The 19,431-nt window shown below is 53.3% G+C and overlaps 10 protein-coding genes across 10 annotated transcripts; 4 read left to right on the forward strand and 6 right to left on the reverse strand.

The window, feature by feature from the left end:
• Nucleotides 1-827: 827 nt before the first annotated feature.
• On the reverse strand, nt 828-2,709 carry N7447_004803 (MDR family MFS transporter; the record flags this gene model as incomplete). The annotated part of the gene is made up of 4 exons (XM_057229065.1): nt 828-938; nt 1,016-1,470; nt 1,535-2,447; nt 2,518-2,709. 4 exons carry the CDS (start codon nt 2,707-2,709, stop codon nt 828-830), a joined length of 1,671 nt encoding a protein of 556 aa, XP_057084155.1.
• A 693-nt stretch (nt 2,710-3,402) lies between these two features.
• Nucleotides 3,403-4,467, reverse strand: N7447_004804 (uncharacterized protein; the record flags this gene model as incomplete). The annotated part of the gene is made up of 1 exon (XM_057229066.1): nt 3,403-4,467. One exon carries the CDS (start codon nt 4,465-4,467, stop codon nt 3,403-3,405), a length of 1,065 nt encoding a protein of 354 aa, XP_057084156.1.
• Nucleotides 4,468-4,978: 511 nt separating this feature from the next.
• Nucleotides 4,979-6,357, reverse strand: N7447_004805 (branched-chain amino acid aminotransferase; the record flags this gene model as incomplete). Its single annotated transcript, XM_057229067.1, has 6 exons — nt 4,979-5,260; nt 5,308-5,927; nt 5,986-6,012; nt 6,065-6,178; nt 6,234-6,266; nt 6,315-6,357. The coding sequence occupies 6 exons, from the start codon at nt 6,355-6,357 to the stop codon at nt 4,979-4,981; spliced, it is 1,119 nt and encodes a 372-aa protein (XP_057084157.1).
• A 228-nt stretch (nt 6,358-6,585) lies between these two features.
• N7447_004806 (cytochrome P450) lies at nt 6,586-8,378 on the forward strand (the record flags this gene model as incomplete). Its single annotated transcript, XM_057229068.1, has 6 exons — nt 6,586-6,672; nt 6,731-6,881; nt 6,933-6,992; nt 7,042-7,305; nt 7,359-7,727; nt 7,789-8,378. 6 exons carry the CDS (start codon nt 6,586-6,588, stop codon nt 8,376-8,378), a joined length of 1,521 nt encoding a protein of 506 aa, XP_057084158.1.
• A 718-nt stretch (nt 8,379-9,096) lies between these two features.
• Nucleotides 9,097-9,683, reverse strand: N7447_004807 (uncharacterized protein; the record flags this gene model as incomplete). The annotated part of the gene is made up of 2 exons (XM_057229069.1): nt 9,097-9,541; nt 9,598-9,683. 2 exons carry the CDS (start codon nt 9,681-9,683, stop codon nt 9,097-9,099), a joined length of 531 nt encoding a protein of 176 aa, XP_057084159.1.
• Nucleotides 9,684-9,923: 240 nt separating this feature from the next.
• N7447_004808 (alpha/beta hydrolase family protein) lies at nt 9,924-11,189 on the forward strand (the record flags this gene model as incomplete). Its single annotated transcript, XM_057229070.1, has 1 exon — nt 9,924-11,189. One exon carries the CDS (start codon nt 9,924-9,926, stop codon nt 11,187-11,189), a length of 1,266 nt encoding a protein of 421 aa, XP_057084160.1.
• A 99-nt stretch (nt 11,190-11,288) lies between these two features.
• On the reverse strand, nt 11,289-12,578 carry N7447_004809 (zinc-binding alcohol dehydrogenase family protein; the record flags this gene model as incomplete). Its single annotated transcript, XM_057229071.1, has 3 exons — nt 11,289-11,826; nt 11,879-12,450; nt 12,567-12,578. 3 exons carry the CDS (start codon nt 12,576-12,578, stop codon nt 11,289-11,291), a joined length of 1,122 nt encoding a protein of 373 aa, XP_057084161.1.
• A 182-nt stretch (nt 12,579-12,760) lies between these two features.
• On the forward strand, nt 12,761-14,102 carry N7447_004810 (uncharacterized protein; the record flags this gene model as incomplete). Its single annotated transcript, XM_057229072.1, has 2 exons — nt 12,761-13,875; nt 13,922-14,102. The coding sequence occupies 2 exons, from the start codon at nt 12,761-12,763 to the stop codon at nt 14,100-14,102; spliced, it is 1,296 nt and encodes a 431-aa protein (XP_057084162.1).
• A 750-nt stretch (nt 14,103-14,852) lies between these two features.
• On the reverse strand, nt 14,853-16,779 carry N7447_004811 (cytochrome P450; the record flags this gene model as incomplete). The annotated part of the gene is made up of 8 exons (XM_057229073.1): nt 14,853-15,200; nt 15,261-15,811; nt 15,939-15,948; nt 15,996-16,246; nt 16,294-16,353; nt 16,421-16,470; nt 16,526-16,641; nt 16,693-16,779. 8 exons carry the CDS (start codon nt 16,777-16,779, stop codon nt 14,853-14,855), a joined length of 1,473 nt encoding a protein of 490 aa, XP_057084163.1.
• Nucleotides 16,780-17,053: 274 nt separating this feature from the next.
• Nucleotides 17,054-18,620, forward strand: N7447_004812 (cytochrome P450; the record flags this gene model as incomplete). The annotated part of the gene is made up of 3 exons (XM_057229074.1): nt 17,054-17,232; nt 17,285-17,956; nt 18,017-18,620. The coding sequence occupies 3 exons, from the start codon at nt 17,054-17,056 to the stop codon at nt 18,618-18,620; spliced, it is 1,455 nt and encodes a 484-aa protein (XP_057084164.1).
• Between the last annotated feature and the right edge of the window lie 811 nt (nt 18,621-19,431).

Raw genomic sequence — 19,431 nt, forward strand, 5'->3', positions numbered from 1 at the left:
TTATTTTGATGCGATCAGGCTGTCGGAATGACATTAAGATAAGCTCATAGCTAAATTCAACCTCGATCTTTTAGGCGATGCCTCGGCTCGGAGTTAGCTGCTACTATAACTCCGAGGATGGTGCACAAGTGTTTGAACTGGGCTACGCGGGTTTGAGGCGGAGTTGATTTAGTGGATGGGATTTGCCCTTGCTCCTCCTTCCACGACCACTATGTATCATTTTCCGATGCTGATGCTGATGCCGGGACACTGATGATGGCATAGGCGCACCTAGGCTGGCAGGAATACCTGTTCTTTCTCTACTCTGTTGTAAGGGGGCTAGTAGTTCTACGAATCTGACTCGACTGGTGCATTCCAAGTCCTCTCAATGCAGCCGTTCGCAAAAACAACCTGAGCGTGATCATACCGTCCCTATCAAGATTTCGGCTTGTAACGGTCAAATCGTCTCATGCCATCTGCTACAATCTCAATTGACTGAAGACTCTCTATAATCTACGCTCATTTCGCTGACAGCACTCCCTGCTCTTCTAACCCGTCAATCTACCAGCATCAGCGGTGTTATCCAAAGCCCGGTAAGATCATGGCCCGCCAACAGAGCTGATATACGCCACAACCGGCAAGTCTGGGTATTCATAATGACCCCTTACAATGATTGTCCATACACTGCGGTTTATTGCTCACCCTATTATTACCTACATAACATTTATCCAGTGAAAAGGAGAATGCCATACGCGTTGCATTCTAGCTTTACCCCACACGCGCCACAGAATTGCCTATACGACTTCACCACTTCCCCAGCCCTCCACACTCTCAAAATAATCACTACCTCAAGCCTCGGCCGCCTCCTTCTTATTCTCCTCTGCTTGCGCCTTCAAATTCTTCCAGGGGAACCCAAAGGACACGAGGAACCCAAGCAATGCTGCCACCGTCGAAAGCCACTACACAACCACGAGCAAAGATTAGCCTCACACCCCAAAATCCTACACCCTCCAGTGAAATTGGGCATAAAACATACCATAACTCCAGCAATCGCATCATTATACACCTCCAACACGACACCCAACCGCGACGGATCGATTTGTGTCGTCAACTCGCGCACCCCCGAGTTGCCCGCGGCCACATACTGCTGCACCTGCGCCTCCGTCATGCCAGCCTTGCTGACCAGCCCGGGCCGCAGTAGGTTCTGGAAGATGGTCAAAGAGATACTCAGCATGATGCTGCTTCCAAAGTACTGGAAGAAGATGACCAGCGACAGGCCCACGGGGATCAGATGCTTCTGCTTGGCAAGTGCGACCTGCACGCCGAGGGTGGGCGCCTGGATGATGCCGAGCGCGGCACCCTGGAGGATCTGGTAGCCGATCCAGTCGGGGCGCGGGGTCGAGGTGTGGAAGTTGGTTTCGAGGCCGGAGCCGATGGCGAGGGCAGCAGCGCCGAAGAAGAGCCAGGGGTTGAAGTAGCCAGTTTTGTTGACTGGTGGCAATTAGCATGGGGCTCTGGTATGGGGATGGGGAAAGGAAGGGCGAGGGGAACAAACCGATGACTCCGATCACAGCCTTAGAAATAAAGTTGGTGATCACGTTGGGTAGTAACATCACGGCACTGCTTTGCGGACTTGCGCCCTTGATGATCTGGAACCACTCTGGCAGGAAATATCCGACAACGACGTACCCACCCAGCATGGCGAAGCCGTACAGACAGCTCGCGATGATGGTCAGGTCCTTGAAGAACTTGAGCGGGAGCATCGCTTCGTCACCCTGGTAGTGCTCCCAGACCAGGAAGAGGATGAGTGACACCCCGGCGCCGCAGAACAGGCCGATGATGGTGGCGGAGTTCCAGGCGTGCTCTTTGCTGCCGTCGCCGCCCCACTGCAGGGCAAGGAGGAGCATGACCACCGCGGGGATAAAGACGAGACAGCCCACCAGATCGAGCTTCCTGATCAGCTCGGGGATGGACAGCGGCGTTGTACGGACGGGCCTTTTGGGTGGACGGAAGAAGAGGATCAGAGCCAGGAGAGTGACGCCGCCACAGGGCAGGTTCAGGTAGAAGCACCAGCGCCAGGTGGTGTGGTCCGTCAGGAGACCGCTAATGACCGGGCCGAGCACGACGGCCGAGGCTACGAGAGACATCATTAGACCCAAGATTAGAGATTGCTTGTCGAGGGGGACCACGGCAGAGACGATGGTCAACGTCCCCGACAGCACACCAGCTGCACCGACACCCGCAATGGCCCGTCCAACGATGAACATGGGCGAGTTAACGGCCACTCCGCAGAGCAATGAGCCCAGCATAAACAAGCCAAAAAAGACGAGAAACACCAGCTTCTGTGGGAACTGGGCGTAGATCTTGCCGGCCAGCAGCTGGATGGAGGACATGGTGAGGGGATATGCAGCGCCATACCAGCCGATATCAGCAGTCGTGTGGAAGGTCGAAGTGATGGATGGAACGGCCTATTGCAGACAAAGAACTTTCTAGTTAGCCGAATAGTATCCTCAGAAGGCAGAAAGAAGTCAAACTGACTGTGCCAAGCATGGCCATATCCATGGCCCCCAGGAACAAGGCCAGTCCCAACCCAACCAGGACCGTATACAACGGCAGCCCAGTCAGGGCAGTTGATTGAGCAGCATCTGTGGCAGGCACCTCTTTCAGGGTCTCAGCCGAGGTGGCTTTCTCGGCGTCACTGAGCTTGCTCGTACTGTCTGAGGCTGACATGATGACGGTGGTTACTGGTCAATCCGCTGAACAGCTCCACAGTAATCTCCCTGTTCAAGCCAAGATGCAACGAAGGAAGAATAAGTAGGGCATAGTAATAGGGCTCTGCGTTTTCTTCTTCAAGCTGTCTTACTCATCACCGAGTCCGAGTCCGAGTCCGAAAGATCGTCGAAATTCTAGACCGTTTCCTACATATTTCATGTACAACAAGCTGAATAAGAGGCTGTCATTGGTAGAATTAGTTGGTAATAGCGAACATAACTAACTAGTGTAGAGAGGACCGCACCCTCAAACTGGGTATTAATCCTGTGCGGTTATTCCTTACTCGCAGTTCTACTATATAGGCATGGAGGATGCAAATTACAGATAGACAAAGATTGGCAATACACACTCCTACAACTCTTGACTTCGCTTCTTGAACGGGAGTCCATGTCCCATTTGTATGCCTCGGTGGGTATGAAGTGGAATTACGAGGGCTGAATCGACCCGTATTCCAGAGAGCAGCATACTGCCTACAGGGTTCTCCTCTTCGCTAGTTAACTAAGCATGCGAAGCATTATTAATCAGTAGGTGGCTTGGGATTAAAACTTTACATATTACTATATGTAGTTAAAGTTGCAGAGCTTAGTGGATTACGGAGTAGACCCAGTGTAGTTGTAGATAATCCACAGACAATTCAGATTCAATTAGGAGCTAGACACAAAGAGAACAACCAAGGTCAAGCCCGAGAACGCAAAACACAAATATGATCAATTTATATCCAACAGAATCACTCATCGCTGAAAACCAAGCAGGAAACCTCAATACTCCAACGATCGGGGGCTCCCTGTGGAGTCCGGGGATCGCGGAAGGCCGAATGCACGGCTCTGCCCCCTGGACGGTACTGTCCTTCTGCAACGCCTTGGAGTCAAAGATCTGGATCAACAAGGCCTCATCTTGGGTGATGCCACTGAGGTAGAACCACCGCTGGCCGTCCGAATAGCGTGGCGCCCCAAAATCCTCGCGGTACTGTTCCGACGCATCGGGTTTCGCGACCGGCCGTCCAAGGGGCATGTCTAGCCCGCCCACGCCCCCAAGATGACTGACAAAGATTTGGATGTCCTCATCCTTAACCGTAGCGGAGCTGGCGACCGCGACGGGACAAGTGTAGACGGGCCCGTTGAGGGGAGTCCAGAAGTGCACGATGCGGTAGCGGCCTTGCAGCAGCCGGGGTCCTTCCACGGGTCCCATGTGTCTGAGCACGCGGTTGATGGCGGCAGGACCGGTCTGATCCAGATGTGCGATCATGGCCGGGGGGTTGTAGGGTACCGGCCAGTTCTGCGAGTGGCGGATGCCGTGGCGGAAGATGTGCACAGTGTGAGCGCCGGGGATGGAGGACTTGATGGTCGCTTCGACGGCCGGGTAGAAGGTCTTCTCTACGCTTTGGATGCTGTCCCAGTTGACATCGGGGCTGCGCGGAACGTCGGTCAGGCCCTGCAGGACTTGGAGCGAGTCGTGGTCGAGGTTGACACTGTCTTCCTTACCGCGGAGGTCCTCAACGGTGACCATTGCCGGCTCGCCGCGAATGTTGGTATAGGGAACACCCGCGGGAGGAGGGTTCTTGATGAACATGTATCCCGTGCTGGGCTGTTGGAAGTTCTGGGCGAAGAGGACAGGTGTAGTGATGTCACCCTTGGGAGGTGGAGGTAGGGTTGTGTCTTGCGCATGAGATGCTACAGTAGGAACAGGGGTTGCGGTGGCGGTCATTGCGGTAGCCATGGTTGAGATGGATTGTGAGGATCTCGTAACACCGCTGTGTGAATATGATTGATGTCTCAGGCGACTGGCGGTTCAGTTGTATTAGATATACACTGATTAGATTTGTCTGTGCATCCCGAAGGATGCCTGCTCTCCGAAATGCCCTCCGTGAAGTCGGAGCCAAAGTCGGATATCGGAGGGGCGACTTAGGGCTAGGCACCGAAATGGACTATTAGATCTCATGCAAGATGATAATATCTTGCATCGTTGGCAAATGTGTGGTACGTATTCTGGTCGTGCGCGATGGAGACAGCAAGTTACAAATCTACATCTCGCAGTACCATTGCTTAAGTTGCAATCTGAAGCGCTTCTCATGGGGATATGCCTGGTCAAGATACTTGCAACGATTCTCTTTTTATGGCTACCGTGGAGACTGCTAATTACCAATTGAACCCAAATAAGACACAATAACATAGAACAAACGTAAGGGATGGCACAAATTGTTTAAAACATTCGGGTATAGCATAAGTGATCAGGCCAGTGCGGCGGCTTCAAGGTCGGAGAGAGACTTGAAGTACGCAGATGGCTCATGCACCGGCACACACCAATGGAAGACATCCTTGCCCAACCCCCGCTGAATCTCGCCGATCGACTTGAAGAGTCTGTTTGCACATGGGTAACCTCCATCCTCCGAGGGCTGGTAGACAATCAGATCCTTGAGCGAGTCGCGGGTAATGGATCCAATGGGCACAAGCACTGCCGCCGTTCCTACAGCCAAGACTTCCGAAAATTCGGGCAGCTCAGTGTATTTAATCTGGGATGATTAGCAGACGTGCAATTGCAGGGATAGGAGATACGAACCGGCCGGACCTCAACCGACCAGCCATACGAGCGTGCTAGCTGGACACAGCTGTCGCTGGTGACACTTTGGATGATACATGAGCTATCCGGAACCACCATGGTAGTCTCCCCATCATCATTTCTAATACCGATGAAACCCGCAGCCGAGAACTCGTCAATCTCAGTGCGCGTCTTGCTGTCGAGGTGTAGCGGAATTCCATACCCCCTGGCGCGCGCTTTGGCAGCCCAACGCAGAACAGGAGCATAGTTTCCACCGACCTTGGCATTTCCTGTACCCATTGGAGCTGTCCGATCAAACTCCTCCATGATCAACGCATCCACTGGCTTGGTGCCGAGAAGACTGGTGACGGGAATGACGAAAACACAGAATGTGTACTCTTCAGGCTGGGCAAGATTGATCTGAGCGCCGGAGCCAAACACCAGCGGTCGGATGTAAAGGGCAGCGCTGCTGTCAAAGGGGGGAACGAACTCGGCGTTCACCGACACGGCCAATGCTACCGACCGAGTGAAATGCTCTTGGGGAATAGGGGGAATGGAGACGACCTCACAGGAATGGGCCATGCGCGCAGCGTGTACCTCCGGGCGGAAGATGCGGATTTGACCCTGCGGGTCACGAAAGGCTGTGTATCTATGAGCTTGGTAATTGAACAGATTGCATTAGGTCCCGAGGAATCTTACCTTTCATTCCTTCATATGCTTGCTGGCCTATGCCCTAGTATGTTAGCACCGAATTAATACTACCATGAAGGTACCCTACCATAGTTGAGAGCAGGAGAGAGTCCGCTAATGGTCAGGTCAATACCCTTGATAACTTCGGGCTCACTCCAATATCCAGTCGCAACATTGTAGCGACATTGGACATGTCCGTTGACTGAAATTTGTGAGATAACTGCCTGGAACTACTCATTCAGAAGACAACAACATACCCTCGCGGACTTTGATGCCAATGTTATTCCAGTCTAGGGTTGTTAGATATGCCCTAAGTCATAGCAGTGTCACAGACATACCAAGGTCAAGAGGAGCAGGTGGAAAGAAGTCTTTGGGTGCCATAGCGCTCAGAAAGTCAAGGAAGAAGCAATGTGATATGCCCGTCGTCGATTGTTGCTACGGCGGACATAGCTATCGTATGTATATCAGTTGCATTCGGGGTCGTGGGCGCCCAGTCGGATGTCCGGCTTCGGAGTCGGGCTCTGAGCATTTGTCGCCGATAGATAATACTTGCTGACCGAGCTCTCTGACTATCGAGGCAAGCGGCCCAGCACTATAGACCGAAGAACAATGAATCCTATGATGGGAGTGTTGTTGAACGCCCCTGTGGCCTTGTTGAAAGGGGCGACTATTGCCTTATCGTTTTTTGGTCTCTTTGTATGTTAATTATGTTTTTTTTGTATCGCGTTGGCTTGCTAACCTGCTCGTCTGATAGTTGTTTGGCTTGGCTATCTATCGTCTCATCTTTCACCCACTTGCACAGTACCCTGGACCGCTGCTCGGCCGAATAACTAATCTCTATGCTGCATACCACGCATGGAAAGGTGACATTCACGAGGATATCTGGCGTTGTCATCAGAAATATGGTAGCTCTCGCTGGCCTTGTTCTTCTTCCTATTCACTGATTGACTCTCAAGGCAACTACATCCGATATGCCCCAGATCGGCTGGCTTTTGGTACCGCTAAAGCAGTATCAGGTAGGAAAATACTGAGATGTAAGCTTTCAATCTCTGACCATACTTCTAGACATCTATGGCTATGGTGCAAAAGTTCGTAAGTCGCAAGTGTACAATACGCTTGTCCATCGCACAGCCAACACCCTTACCATGCGCGACAAGAAGCAGCACGCCCAGCGACGACGCATCATGAGCCAGGGTTTCTCTGACGCAGCCATTCGTTCTTTTGAACCTCGGGTGCAGGAGTTGATTCGAACTCTTTGCGGCCTGCTGATTGTCAAAGATGCCGGCTCTGTTAGCGAATGGAGCGCGCCGCAGGATATGGCCAAGTGGTGTAAGTCAACACTCATCCCGACTGGAAGTTGCACTCACACCTAGACTATCTAGTTGACTACCTGACCTTCGACATCATGTCTTCACTCATCTTCAGTGCATCATACGACACCCTGCGCCAAGAGAAATACCGGTCAGTGATCCGCGCCATCGAAGAATCCAATGTCCGGGTCAGTGTCCTCCTGCAGGCACCTATTGTCGCCCTCTTCGGTAGCGACAAGAGGCTCTTCGCACAGTCCATCCTCGGCCGTAACCGCTTCATCCAGTTCATTAGTAGTACAGTCAGGGCACGAGTGCAGAAGACCAAGCTCCTCGCCGGCCGGGATATATTTTCCTACTTCCAGACGAGCAAGGATACTGTCACTGGCGAATCTATGAACATGAATGAACTCAGTGGAGAGGCTGCCACTCTGATTGTTGCTGGTCAGTATCGCCTTCGTTTAGCACCACATACTGTGATTGCTCTCTGACCTCCTTGCAACAGGCTCCGATACCACCGCCACCACTCTCGCCGCAACGATGTTCTACCTCAGCCAAAACGCCGAAGTCTACCACCGGGTTGCCCGAGAAGTCCGCCAATGCTTCAACTCGGAGAACGAAATCCATGGAGGAAGCCAACTGAACTCTTGTCGCCTGCTGCGTGCGTGTATTGACGAGGCACTCCGCATGTCTCCTCCTGCGGGGAGTGCGCTTTGGCGCGAGGTCGAGGCCGGTGGCACAACGGTCGATGGCTGTTTCGTGCCCGAAGGCTATGATGTCGGCGTGGGGATCTACGCTGCCCACAACAACCCGACCATCTACCCGCAGCCATTCCGATTTGACCCCGATCGCTGGCTTGTAGACGACACTTGCGACGTGCGCAGCGCGTTTATGCCGTTTTCTCTGGGAACGAGAAGCTGTATCGGTAAGGGCTTGGCGCAGTTGGAAGCCCTCTTGACGCTGGCGCACATTATCTGGCAGTATGACTTTCGGGCTGTTCCCGGTGGGGAGGTCCAGCAGGAGTATAAGCTTAAGGATCATGTCACCGGAGCGAAGACGGGGCCTATTTTGCAGTACCGTCGGGTTGTTCGGTAGAAGATTGTGGTGAGTTGAGGATTTGTTGGGATTTGTTTCCCCGAAAGTAGTATATCTACTAGATGTGCGTGTTAAAACAATCAGAATTCTATTGCATTTGCTTGAAAGTTACAGTCTGAGTACTTTCTAATAGAGGAAATGGCCAATTTCGGTTGTCTCTTCATAAATGATCTTGCGTATAGCACGAAGGGACATAGTGCTCAGGGCTGCACGCACTCATTTTTGATCTAGTCTGAAAGTTTAGGTCAAATTCTGCAACCTGCCGCCAGAATTTCCGCTACGGGTTATGTAAATACTTTTGTCAATGAAACAATTGTGAAGTAAAGTGAAATAAAGGTGAGAGAAAAGTCAGTGAAGAATCATAGATCCTTCGGTGGGCTAATTTTATCTCGGAATGGATTGCTGATTTACAATATACCGTATGAAGCTGTAAAAGGGGTGGTCTATATTTAGGCTAAACTCGGGCATTAGGGCATCAAATGGGTGTATACGACTCTCAGTTCTATGCCCTTCGGAGTATAGGAATATATAGAGAGATTCACTTAACCAAAATCCAGAAATCATTCTAGAGCCTACAGCTCCAAATTGTGCTTACTATTCAACCACCCAGCACCCCAACAGTCACACTATCTCTATCCATCCCGCCTTCTACTTGCGCACCTCCATTCTCTTTCCTCTCAACCTTCAGACGTCTAGGCACCCAACTTCACTCCTTTACCTACGCCTTCAGGCCCTCAAGGGTGGCCCACACCCCAACTACCCAGAAGGGCACATCCACCATCCAGAACCTTACATTGTTGACCTTCATCCACCCGGCCAGCAACTCCATTGCGACCTGCGGAACAGTTTCGGGACTCATCATGCGCTTCTCAAACTTCAACATTTTGGGCGCCACGGCCAAGTGCGCAAACGATAGGAAGAGTCCAACACCGTAAAGAAAGCGGGCGTTGCTGCCAGCGAGGTCATCCGGGCGCACGAAAAGATTCAGAATCAGGGCAACCCGAGTCAAGAGGACTATGCCGATGACGCCAGTCCAGACGCGGGGAACGACTGTCTGCAGCCAGTGCTGGAAGGCGGCGCCGACGTGGTCGATTTTCTTGGGGGAGGTGTGAGGGGGGAGGAAGGTGGAGAGGGCGAAGTATTGGGCCAGGCGGTTAATGAGACTGTTAGCTGTGTGTTAGTTTGAGTTGTAGAAGAGGGAGTGGGAAGGGGAGCGTACAGGATGGTGGTGGTGATGAGAGGAGTCACTCGGAGGAGCTTTAGGGCTAGGCTTCCCGCAGAGACAATCAGGAGATCGAGCGTCATTGTGGTTTATTTGAGAATAATTGGGTCTGAGAGTGACTGGATGTGAGGTCTGGTAGTCAATATGAAGAGGTAGGCCGCGAAGGCAGTCGGACTCGGATTCGGGCCTCTTCACCACGCCTCCCGAAGCAGTCGGAGATGCCGCCGTGTCAGAGTAACTATACTAACTATGCACAGCACTTCCCAGGCCTGAGGTGGCCATGCGACTATTCCCGTCGAATCGAACACAAGAATACAGTAATAATGCATCGATTCTTCAAATCTGAATTTTTCAACTTCGAATTCATCCGCATCCTCTCCGCTGCCCCTTACGGTGGAGCCGAAATCGCCGAATGCCTTGTGGCCGCCAGCCAAATCATCAACGATGACCCAGAGAGCTGGCATCGGGCGTGGATCATCCAGGCCGACAAAGCTAAAGCCCTAGGGGACGAGGCCCTGCAATCTGGTGACACGGTCTCCGCACGACGAGCCTACCTCCGCGCCTCGAACTACTACCGCGCCAGTGGCTACATGTTCCACGACCGACCGGGGGCGCCGGACGCTCGCGTCCTGCCCCTGGCGCAGCAGGTCCTGGACACTTACGCTCTCACCTTACCGCTGCTAGACACCGGCGAAGCAAGCCAGCTCAAGATCCCGTTTGAAAACTACCAACTCCCCGCATACCTCTACCTCCCGCTCAACCGCACCAAGCCTGTGCCCGTGCTTCTCAGCCTCGGCGGCGCAGACTCAATCCAAGAAGAGCTGTACTATGTCTACGCAGCCAGCGGACCCCAACTGGGCTATGCCGTACTCACCTTCGAGGGACCTGGCCAGGGCATCGCTCTCCGCCGTGACAAGACGCACATGCGCCCGGACTGGGAAGTCGTCATCGGCCGCGTTCTCGACTTCTTGACGGCTTACATGCAGCAAAACCCCTCCGCGCAGCTGGACCTGTCGCGCATCGCGGTCGTCGGGGCCTCGATGGGGGGGTACTACGCCCTGCGCGCGGCCGCTGACCCACGCATCGGGGCGTGCGTCTCGATCGACCCCTTCTACGACATGTGGGATTTTGTGCGCAACCACGTCTCGCCGGCCATGCTGAACGCGTGGAACGCCGGGTGGGTGCCCTCACGGGTCGTCAACGGCGTCATGTCGATGGCGATGGCAGCGTCGTTCCAGGCCAAGTGGGAGGTTGGCCTCGCGATGTGGTTCTTTGGCGTCGACTACCCGACGGAGACGCTGCGACATATGATGAAGTATACGCTCGCCCGCGACGATGGGACCAGTCGGCTGGATCAGGTCCAGTGTCCTGTGTTGGTGTCAGGGGCGACCCAGTCGCTGTATCTGGAGCCGGAGAGCGATGTGCTCCGTGTCTTTGATGCGTTGGCGCATCTGGACGACGAGCAGCGCGAGATCTGGATCGCGAGGTCGCCGGAGGAAGGCGGGTTACAGGCGAAGATTGGCGCGATCGGATTGGTAGTGCAGAGGACGTTTCGGTTTTTAGATCAGCATCTTAATGTTACCCGGTAGTCAAGTGGGATAGTCATATTCTATGAGCAAACGGAGTTTGAAGTGGAAACGATTGCATTGTTAAAGCTATATCGTATCTTCTTATACTGCCCAACAAATTCAGGGATACCCGCCATCGAGCAACACCACCAATTTCTCCCCAGACGTCCCTCCTGACTTAAGAATCTCAAGACCTTTCAAGATCCCTTCGAATCCTCCTTCGACCGTCCTGGCGGGGTGAGGAACGAATTTGCCCTCGTCTACTAATCGCTGGATGGTCCGGAAGAACTTGCCACTGTCGGCGCGCAACTGGGGGTTGGCGGTGCGCTCGTAGCCGTCGGCCAGGGCAATCTCCTTACCACTGGCAGCCAGCCCAACAATCATCTCCTTGCGAATGGTGCGTCGGATATGCAATTCCTCGGCGGGTTGTTCAAGGCAGGTGTACTTGCCTCCCACGCGACTGAAGGAGTCGTAGCAGGTCAGCTGGGACTGGAGGTCAGTGATGATGTCGAGAACGTGGCGAAGGCGGCCATTGGTGTAGCTCTTGATGTCGGCTGCACAGGTCTCGGATCGGTAGTCGAAGGTCTTCTCAGCGCCAGCGGCTCTCACGAGGTCGTTGTTGTGGGGAGAGCAGGTGGCTATGGGACGATATCCTGAGCTGTATGCATTTGTCAGTAGTGTAGAACGCGTAATCTTGGATGAGAACATACAGCCGCAGAATTTGGAGAGCTGCTGTTCCAGTGGAGGTACTACCCCCGTAGACCAACACAGGTGGTGGATCATCGTGAAGAGGCGCATCTGGGGTCCCTTCCAGACCAAGAGACTCGTACAGAGCAATCCACAGAGTAGCGAATACGCTGCCTCCGAGAACGGCCCCCTGCGCGAAGGAGATCTTGCTTGGCAGTTTCAAGAGCAGGTCTGCATGAGCAGCCACGTATTGCGAGAAACTGCCCGATGGCAGATCGATAGGATTTGACCCGTGGATGCCACCGCACACGCGATCCCCGATACGAAGGTCGGGTCGGATGCGAGCAGCTTCAGGGCCGATGGAGAGCACGGTGCCGGCAAAATCGCACCCGATCCGGGCTCCGGGAGTGGGAAAGCGCGAGGGCATCTTCCAGTCACAAGGATTGATAGAGACAGCGACCGTCTTTACCAGCACCATGTGCGGTTCGGGGACTGGGAGTGGTGCATCGTGGTAGATCGTGGCCTTGCCGGTCTCGTCTTGAGCGATCACCGTTTGCTGGGAGGGGGAGAGAGACCGCCGCTGGTGAGAACCCAGCTGGATAGGACCACGGCTGGACAGTCATGTTGGTTTACAGTAAGGTGATAGAGTCGTGAGACTGGTATCATGGATCTGCTATCGGTTCAATTTCCCTCCAACATCCCGCAATTTACTTTAAGGCCCATCTTGGCTGCGGAGGGTCGGATTCGGAGATTCGGTCGGCGTCAATTCGGGTCAACTGGCCCTCCAAGCCCTAATCCCAACCCCGAATGCCCAAATAATCACCTCCCTTTGCTCAATAACTGTACTTTCATGGTCCTACTATATTCCTTCACTCTCCATCACGGATCCCCATTCTATGGTCGCAATGGCTCGAATTCCATTGGAGTTTCTGTCTATCACTCTACCCGTGCTACTCCTCGCGTACTTCCTTGCGATTGAGTACGAAGTCATTCTCCCAGCCATCGCGCACACCAGCCTCGCTGGTAACCCCAAAGAATATCTCCAATCGATCTATGAGCAATTGAACCTCGACCTCCCCTCCACCTGCACCGTGAACCACCTGTCCGCCTTCGACAGCACACCCACTTCCCTCCTCAACTTCTCCACTTCCCCCTTGGAACAACTCGACGCCCCCAAGCTCCCTTCGGGTCTTAACGCCACCGCAGGGGAACAATGGGCATTTGATGGAACGTCTTCGTCCGGCCACAGCGGCCTCCTGCTGGGCATCTACCGCGACGCCTCGTACGCCTTCCTCGGACCGGGCAACTTCCGACTCTCTCTGGATCTGGTCTGGGATAACGGCACCACCTGGTCCACCGTCGACTACCTCTCCGCGTCGACCGTGCACACCTGCTCTGATAAAGTGGTCGGCATCTGGTCCCACTCTGCAGACCACTATTACGTCTTCACCGTGACCGCCGACGCCAAGCACGCCCGCATCCACTTCCACACTCCGGATGTTGTCGGCGTCATTGCCTTGCACAGCACTACCCCCGCGCGCTACCCGGACGGCCGGCTCTTCCCGTCTGAGATATCGTCGACGCAGAACGTGCCCATGCTGCACTGGGTCGAGCCCATCCCCGGTGGATTAATCGACGTCGACCTCAAAGTGAAAGACATCCCTTTCCGCTGGACTGGACTCGGCGGCCACGAGCGCTGGTGGTCGGCGAAGGGGTGGTTAGATATCATGACGCATTGGGAGGCTGTACGGCTGATGGCAGGGCCATACGTGCTGAGCTTCTGGCAGCCCACCTCCCGCGTAAATGAGGTGGCGTATCCATCCGCGTTCTTGACCAAGTACGGCGAGAAGGTGTTTTCAGCTGTAAGCGGCGAGGTGTCGGAGGTGGAGGATTATATTCTGTATCGTCCGGTAAGGGCGGAGAGACAGGAGAGGGAGACGGGGTATGAAGTCGAGTTGGTCTCTCCGGTACAAGGGAGGAAATGGGTGTTTGGGTTGGACTATCGCAATCAGGAGTTTGAGTTTGAGTTGGGCGAGACAGCGGGGGGGGAGGGCTTATGTGGGGAGGGCGAAGGGTGGGGAGATTCATGCAGATGAGAAGCTGGAGGAGCCGTCCGAGGGCGTGTTCTTCATTGAACATGTGAATGTCGAGGCGTTAACTGTCCCCAGGGCTTATGTGGTTGTTTCTGAGTGGTTCTATCGGGTGCGGGCGCAGGTGCTCAACTCGTGGGGGAATGGGGGGCAGTAGGATGCATGAGAAAGACTAGATAATACTTTGATGTTGATATTAAGAAAAAAAGAATAAATCAACTTTTGGCTGTGAGAAATTTATTTAGTTATTTTTTTAAACGGAGACCGAGAAAACATGTTGGTAGTACTCTCATAGTTACAGTCCCGCCGCAAAGCTTTTGCGTGGATCCGGCCCCACACCCCACGTTGTTCAAGTGGGTCGGATCCATCCCACCCTTTTCAACCATTAACCATGGTACAGTAGACCTTTTATATATATTGTAGACAATAGGAAAAAATATTGTTATAACCAGGTACTCGTTAAATCGAGGTGTCATATTTTAACCTATAACCTGATACTTTTCATACAATATCCATCCACTTAAGGGAGCTTTTAAAGATTTGGTGAACTACTAACTGGGATATATATATTCTGGACCATTTGGGGCGTAATTTTGGAAACCACAACAATGCGAGTTTTGGGTTCATTCGAGAATACGCATTACCAGAAATGCGTATCAATGGCATTCTGACCTCGATCTAATTGCCTCGTATCGATTCCAGTCGGAGACCTGGGTGGCTACTAAATTACCTTTCTGTAAGGAACAGCTATCGTTAGTTCACCGGCACATACCGTAATGATTCTACTACATAGGAACAACGCTTTTCTATAGAAATAATTGAGCGCTTGTATTCTTGACTATCTGTAGCATCTCTCAATCGCTCTCTGCGTGATGCATGTGAGTAGTCAACAGTGATAAGATACCATCTAGTCATCCATGCAGAAGAACCGGACCTGAGGAACGGGCAATTTCCAAAATCCTTCGAATCGCAACTCACTTTCCCAGTCCAGTTGGTCCGCATTGATCAACTCCCAATCAAACTTCCACGCCAACTTGGCTAGGGTAATTCGCATCTCCATGTATGCCAGATTGACTCCGAGGCAGCCTCGCGGGCCCAGCGAGAACGGCTTCGACGCGGCAAGGTGGTCATACTGGAACTTGGAGTTCCGGAGCGCATGCGTGGTGGGAAGCCAGCGCTCCGGGTGAAAGCCCCTTGCGTCGTGGAAATAATCCTCGCGGTGGGCTGTGGTCCATGAGGAGGTGGAGACTACCGTCTGCCACTTTTCGTTAGTACATGTACGTTGACTTGAAGAGATAAAGGCTGCTCAGCTCACCCCCTTGGGAATCAACTGTCCCTCCACCATGGCCCCGGGCGATATTCTGGGCAAACCGAAAGAGGTCGGTGGACAGATTCTCAACCCCTCTTCGATCACGGCGGTCAGGTACGGCATACCCTGGAGTTTCTCGCTGGTCATGTCTGAAGCCTCGTCGAACGTCTCCCGAAGTTCCTGCTGGAGATGCCAGAGCTTGTCCTGGTGGGCTGCGAGGTAGTATATCAGGGTAGTCAGTGCCGTGGCAGTGGTGTCAGACCCGGCGATGACGAGCACGTTCGCCTGCGCGAGGAGCCATTCCTCGGATTGCGAGCGGGACTTGTCGGCCAGCAGCCGGGCGAAGAAGTCCTCGCGGGTGACGGTGTCCTGTCGCGCGACGCGGGCGCGGACGAGGTCGCGGGAGTATTTGAGGAAGAGGTCGAATTTTTTCTTGATGCCGATGGGTAAGGAGAAAAGGATGAAGGGCCAGAGGAGGGGGAGACGGCGGCCGATCTCGAATAGGGTGACGAGGATCCCGGCGTCGTGGATCGTGTCGATCCAGAAGTGAGATTTGGCTACAGGGTTTATTAGCACGGAATCAGTCTACTGTCAAAGCAAGAAAAGGACTTGCCAGATTCCACAGCGCCAAACGACTCGGCGAATGCAAGTTCGCCGATGATATCGAAGCTCAAGAAGTTGAACCACTGTCGAGCTTTAGGTCAGATCGCTATCAATAGTCTGTTGCAGGCCGATCGTTACTTCTCGCATGTCAAGTCCCCTTTTAGTACCCAGCTTCTTCACCTGGGCAAGGAACAGATCACTGTACTGGTGAATGATGGACTCTTGGGCTTTCAAAGCCCGGGCACTGAATCCATGGGCCAGCAGCTTTCTAGTGTCTCGATGCTTTTCTGGGTTGCGCTCGGCGACAATTCCCGGCTCCGGCTGGTAATGCTCATAGAAAGTCCCTTTGATGAATGGCTTGTGGTCCTTAGTGGCGTGTCCGTAAATTTCTAGTATTGTCAGCCACTTATTTGCGATGAGGAAACGCGCAACGGACCACTAAAGCTCTGGGCAGTGTTGAAGCTGAGCTCATTAGGTGCGATGCGAACAACCTCGCCTGTTATTCTCCGTCAGTGCTGAATATGCTTAATATCGCCAAAAGCGAAGGATAAGACGGCACTCACCGTACTGTCTATGCGCTTCTTCAATGGCAAATGGATACCTTCCCCCCATCCTGGTGCCATCAGCGTTGCGATGCGTTTATCTAGGGATTCCGATGGAGTACTGACCAGTGACGAGCATACCACAAATGGGTAATGGCTGCTAGCTTCGGGCCTGGATAGCTTGACAAAGGATGAAACCATACCCTGTAAATCGAGCGAGCGACGACATATACGAGGTAAATCTAGGCAATAGTGAGTCATTTCAACCTTCTTGGCCAGGTGGGCATACTTACAACAGCAAGGTGCCAGGTGATCTTGGTCCAGGACGCTTTTGGTAGCGCTACCAGATAGGCGACCGTGGTTTCGAGGATTTCAGACATGATGGGTCTGGGTATCCTCGCTACTCCGTTGTCACCAGAAGATATTCAGTGATGGGAAGTCTTTTTTCTTTCTAGAGGTTTGACCTTGTTGAAGGTCAGGTCGGACCCAACGTTCGGGGTCGGGGCTCTCTTCGGACGCCAATTCGGAGAGGCCCTCCCCACTCCCTCCGCATCTCGCCCAGCCCTAAATAGAGTCCATCTCGCAAGAGATGTCAAGTTTGATCACCAGTCATCTCACAACGACCACCCACGACAGACAAGCATCACCGCCAACATGGTGAGTCCCGCTGTCTTGGCCACCGCGGCCGTGACCGTGGTTTTTCTGTTTGCTCAACGCTACTTCTCGCTGCCTGTCCTGCCCAACGAGCCCTTGCTCATCCCACACTGGATGCCCTTCTTCGGCCATGCCTTCAGTTTCGCTCGCAGCAAGCGATCGTTCTTCCGCTGGGCTAAGTGAGTATTCCCCGGGTGAATTTTACTTCCAACAATATGCTAATGAAGTCAGCGCCAAAACGGGCGGACAACCCTTCAGCGTCCCCATGGGAGGCCGTCGCCACTACATCTTCAGCGATCCCGCTGACATTGCTGGTATCCACAAGAATGGCAAAACCCTGAGTATTCGAGGTTTTGTTCGGTTCATTTACATCTCTATCTGGGGCTTCAAGCCGGCCGATGCCGATGCCATGTGGGAGATCAAGCCCGAGTGGCACCGCATGGATATCGAGTGGCTGCTGTCAGACAAAAACGATCAAATTGCCGTGAACTACCTGCATAGAATTGAGGAGCAGCTCTGCGTCCTGGATGCAGAAGTCGAGGGGGCTCCGGACAAAGCCATTGTGCGGCCGGGTCTCAAGACGGTGGTTGATGTGCAGGGTAAGGCAACGTGCCAGGTCTTGTATGGCGCGACCACTCTCGAGAAGCACCCCGAACTGCTGGACGATCTTACCACTATGGTCCGTGACGGCTTCTGGGGCTTGCTGTTCCGCGCGCCTCGGTTCCTCTTCCGTAATGCCTACGAAGCCCGCGATCGGATTATCAACACCTACGCCGATCTGGCCGAGAATATCGAGACCCGCAAGGATATTTCCCCATATCTATACGAGCGGACTGTGTACCTGACGCAGCAGGGGATCAGCCCTCGAGCTCAAGGTGCGGATATGTTGCGGACGATGTTTGCGTAAGTGCTTCCCCCCTCTGGTTTCCCAATATCCGAAACCTATCGCTGACACTGTGCTAGTTCCCTCCTTAATTCCATGCCCACGGGATATCTGGCCCTGCTTCACATTCTCGCCGAGCCTGGTCTTGCCGACGAGGTGCGCAAGGAGCTCATTGATTGCGGCTATCTCGAGCGGTCGCCCAAGGAGATGCTCGAGATCCTTCCCGGGAAGATGCCTCTCCTCAGGTCCATCTGGCACGAAACGCTGCGCATGCACAACAACTCACTGACGGTGCGCGAGGTCACGGCAGACACCAAGTTCACGGGCAAGAACACGTGGCAGGTCCAGAAGGGAGGCGTCATCAATATCCCCTGCGGTCTGATGCATTTCAACGAGGCACTGCACCCGGACCCGGAGTCGTTCCATGCGCGTCGCTTCATGGAGAAGGACCTCGGTGGTGAGGGCGAGAGTCACGCTCGCACCACGAAGCCCTTCGGCGGTGGTTCAACGCACTGCCCCGGTCGGGTCTTTGCGGAGAAGCAGATGATCGGGCTGGTCGCTGCTTTGCTTATGCGCTACGATATGGGAATTGTGAATGCGGATTGGAAGATGCCGCTGGTCTCGGAGTTTGATGATATCACTAAGCAGCCCACTGTGTGGGTCAGGATTTCTAAGAGAGTTTGATGTTGTCGGTGCAATTGCAGGGAAGGAATATGTCACTGGCATTTTGTGGTGGTCAGGGCCAGTAGAATATGTTGTATGCAGGAATTCGTCGATCATGCATATATAGTAGCGAGAAGCTTTAGGGATCAATTTTAACAGTGTCATAGGAAATTTTCACTTCTGTTTGACTGTAGATGCGGTTTCCTTGGTGGGCATAAACCCTGGGGATATTTTTCGAAGACATATACCTGCAGGAGACGAACCCAGAACCTAGCCCTTGCTCCTATTGTTGCTAAGAGGCTTGAGCTAGAAGTCGATGTAAGATTATCAATGCCCGGAGATGCACCTGAGAGAGTTCTCCGGAATTATTTATACTACTACAAGATTTAGCAGCATATGAGTATAGGGCATAGGGGCGTAGGGGAATGGCAATCCCATTGCTCTCAGACCCCGTTCCTCTCATTGGAATCATTTTATGACTTGCAGGACGCGATTGAATCCTGCATTCATCTGAGAGCTCCACCAGCAAGGCTTGGAAGGCCCCGAATCCCCTAGAAGTGGGCCACTCCCACGAGTTCGGGCCAGTCAGCCGGTCGGATTCGGAGTCGGTCCCTCGTATTGACTCCAGTCTCGACTTTCAATGAGATCGGGTTATCAATTGTTGATAGCAGCAGGATGGTTCGCATTAAGTCGGAGATGTTTTGAAGTGTCAAATACTCCCAATACTCGTCTGAATACAGGGTAAATTACCCCGGACCGAGGGTTATTGATGCGTAATTTGGTGTGTTTTCAGATAGTTCCATACTGAAAATACCATACATGTTGATACAGT

The sequence above is a fragment of the Penicillium robsamsonii genome, assembly GCF_028829455.1.
Source record: "Penicillium robsamsonii strain IBT 29466 chromosome Unknown utg000003l_segment0_segment0, whole genome shotgun sequence".
Classification (NCBI taxonomy): domain Eukaryota; kingdom Fungi; phylum Ascomycota; class Eurotiomycetes; order Eurotiales; family Aspergillaceae; genus Penicillium; species Penicillium robsamsonii.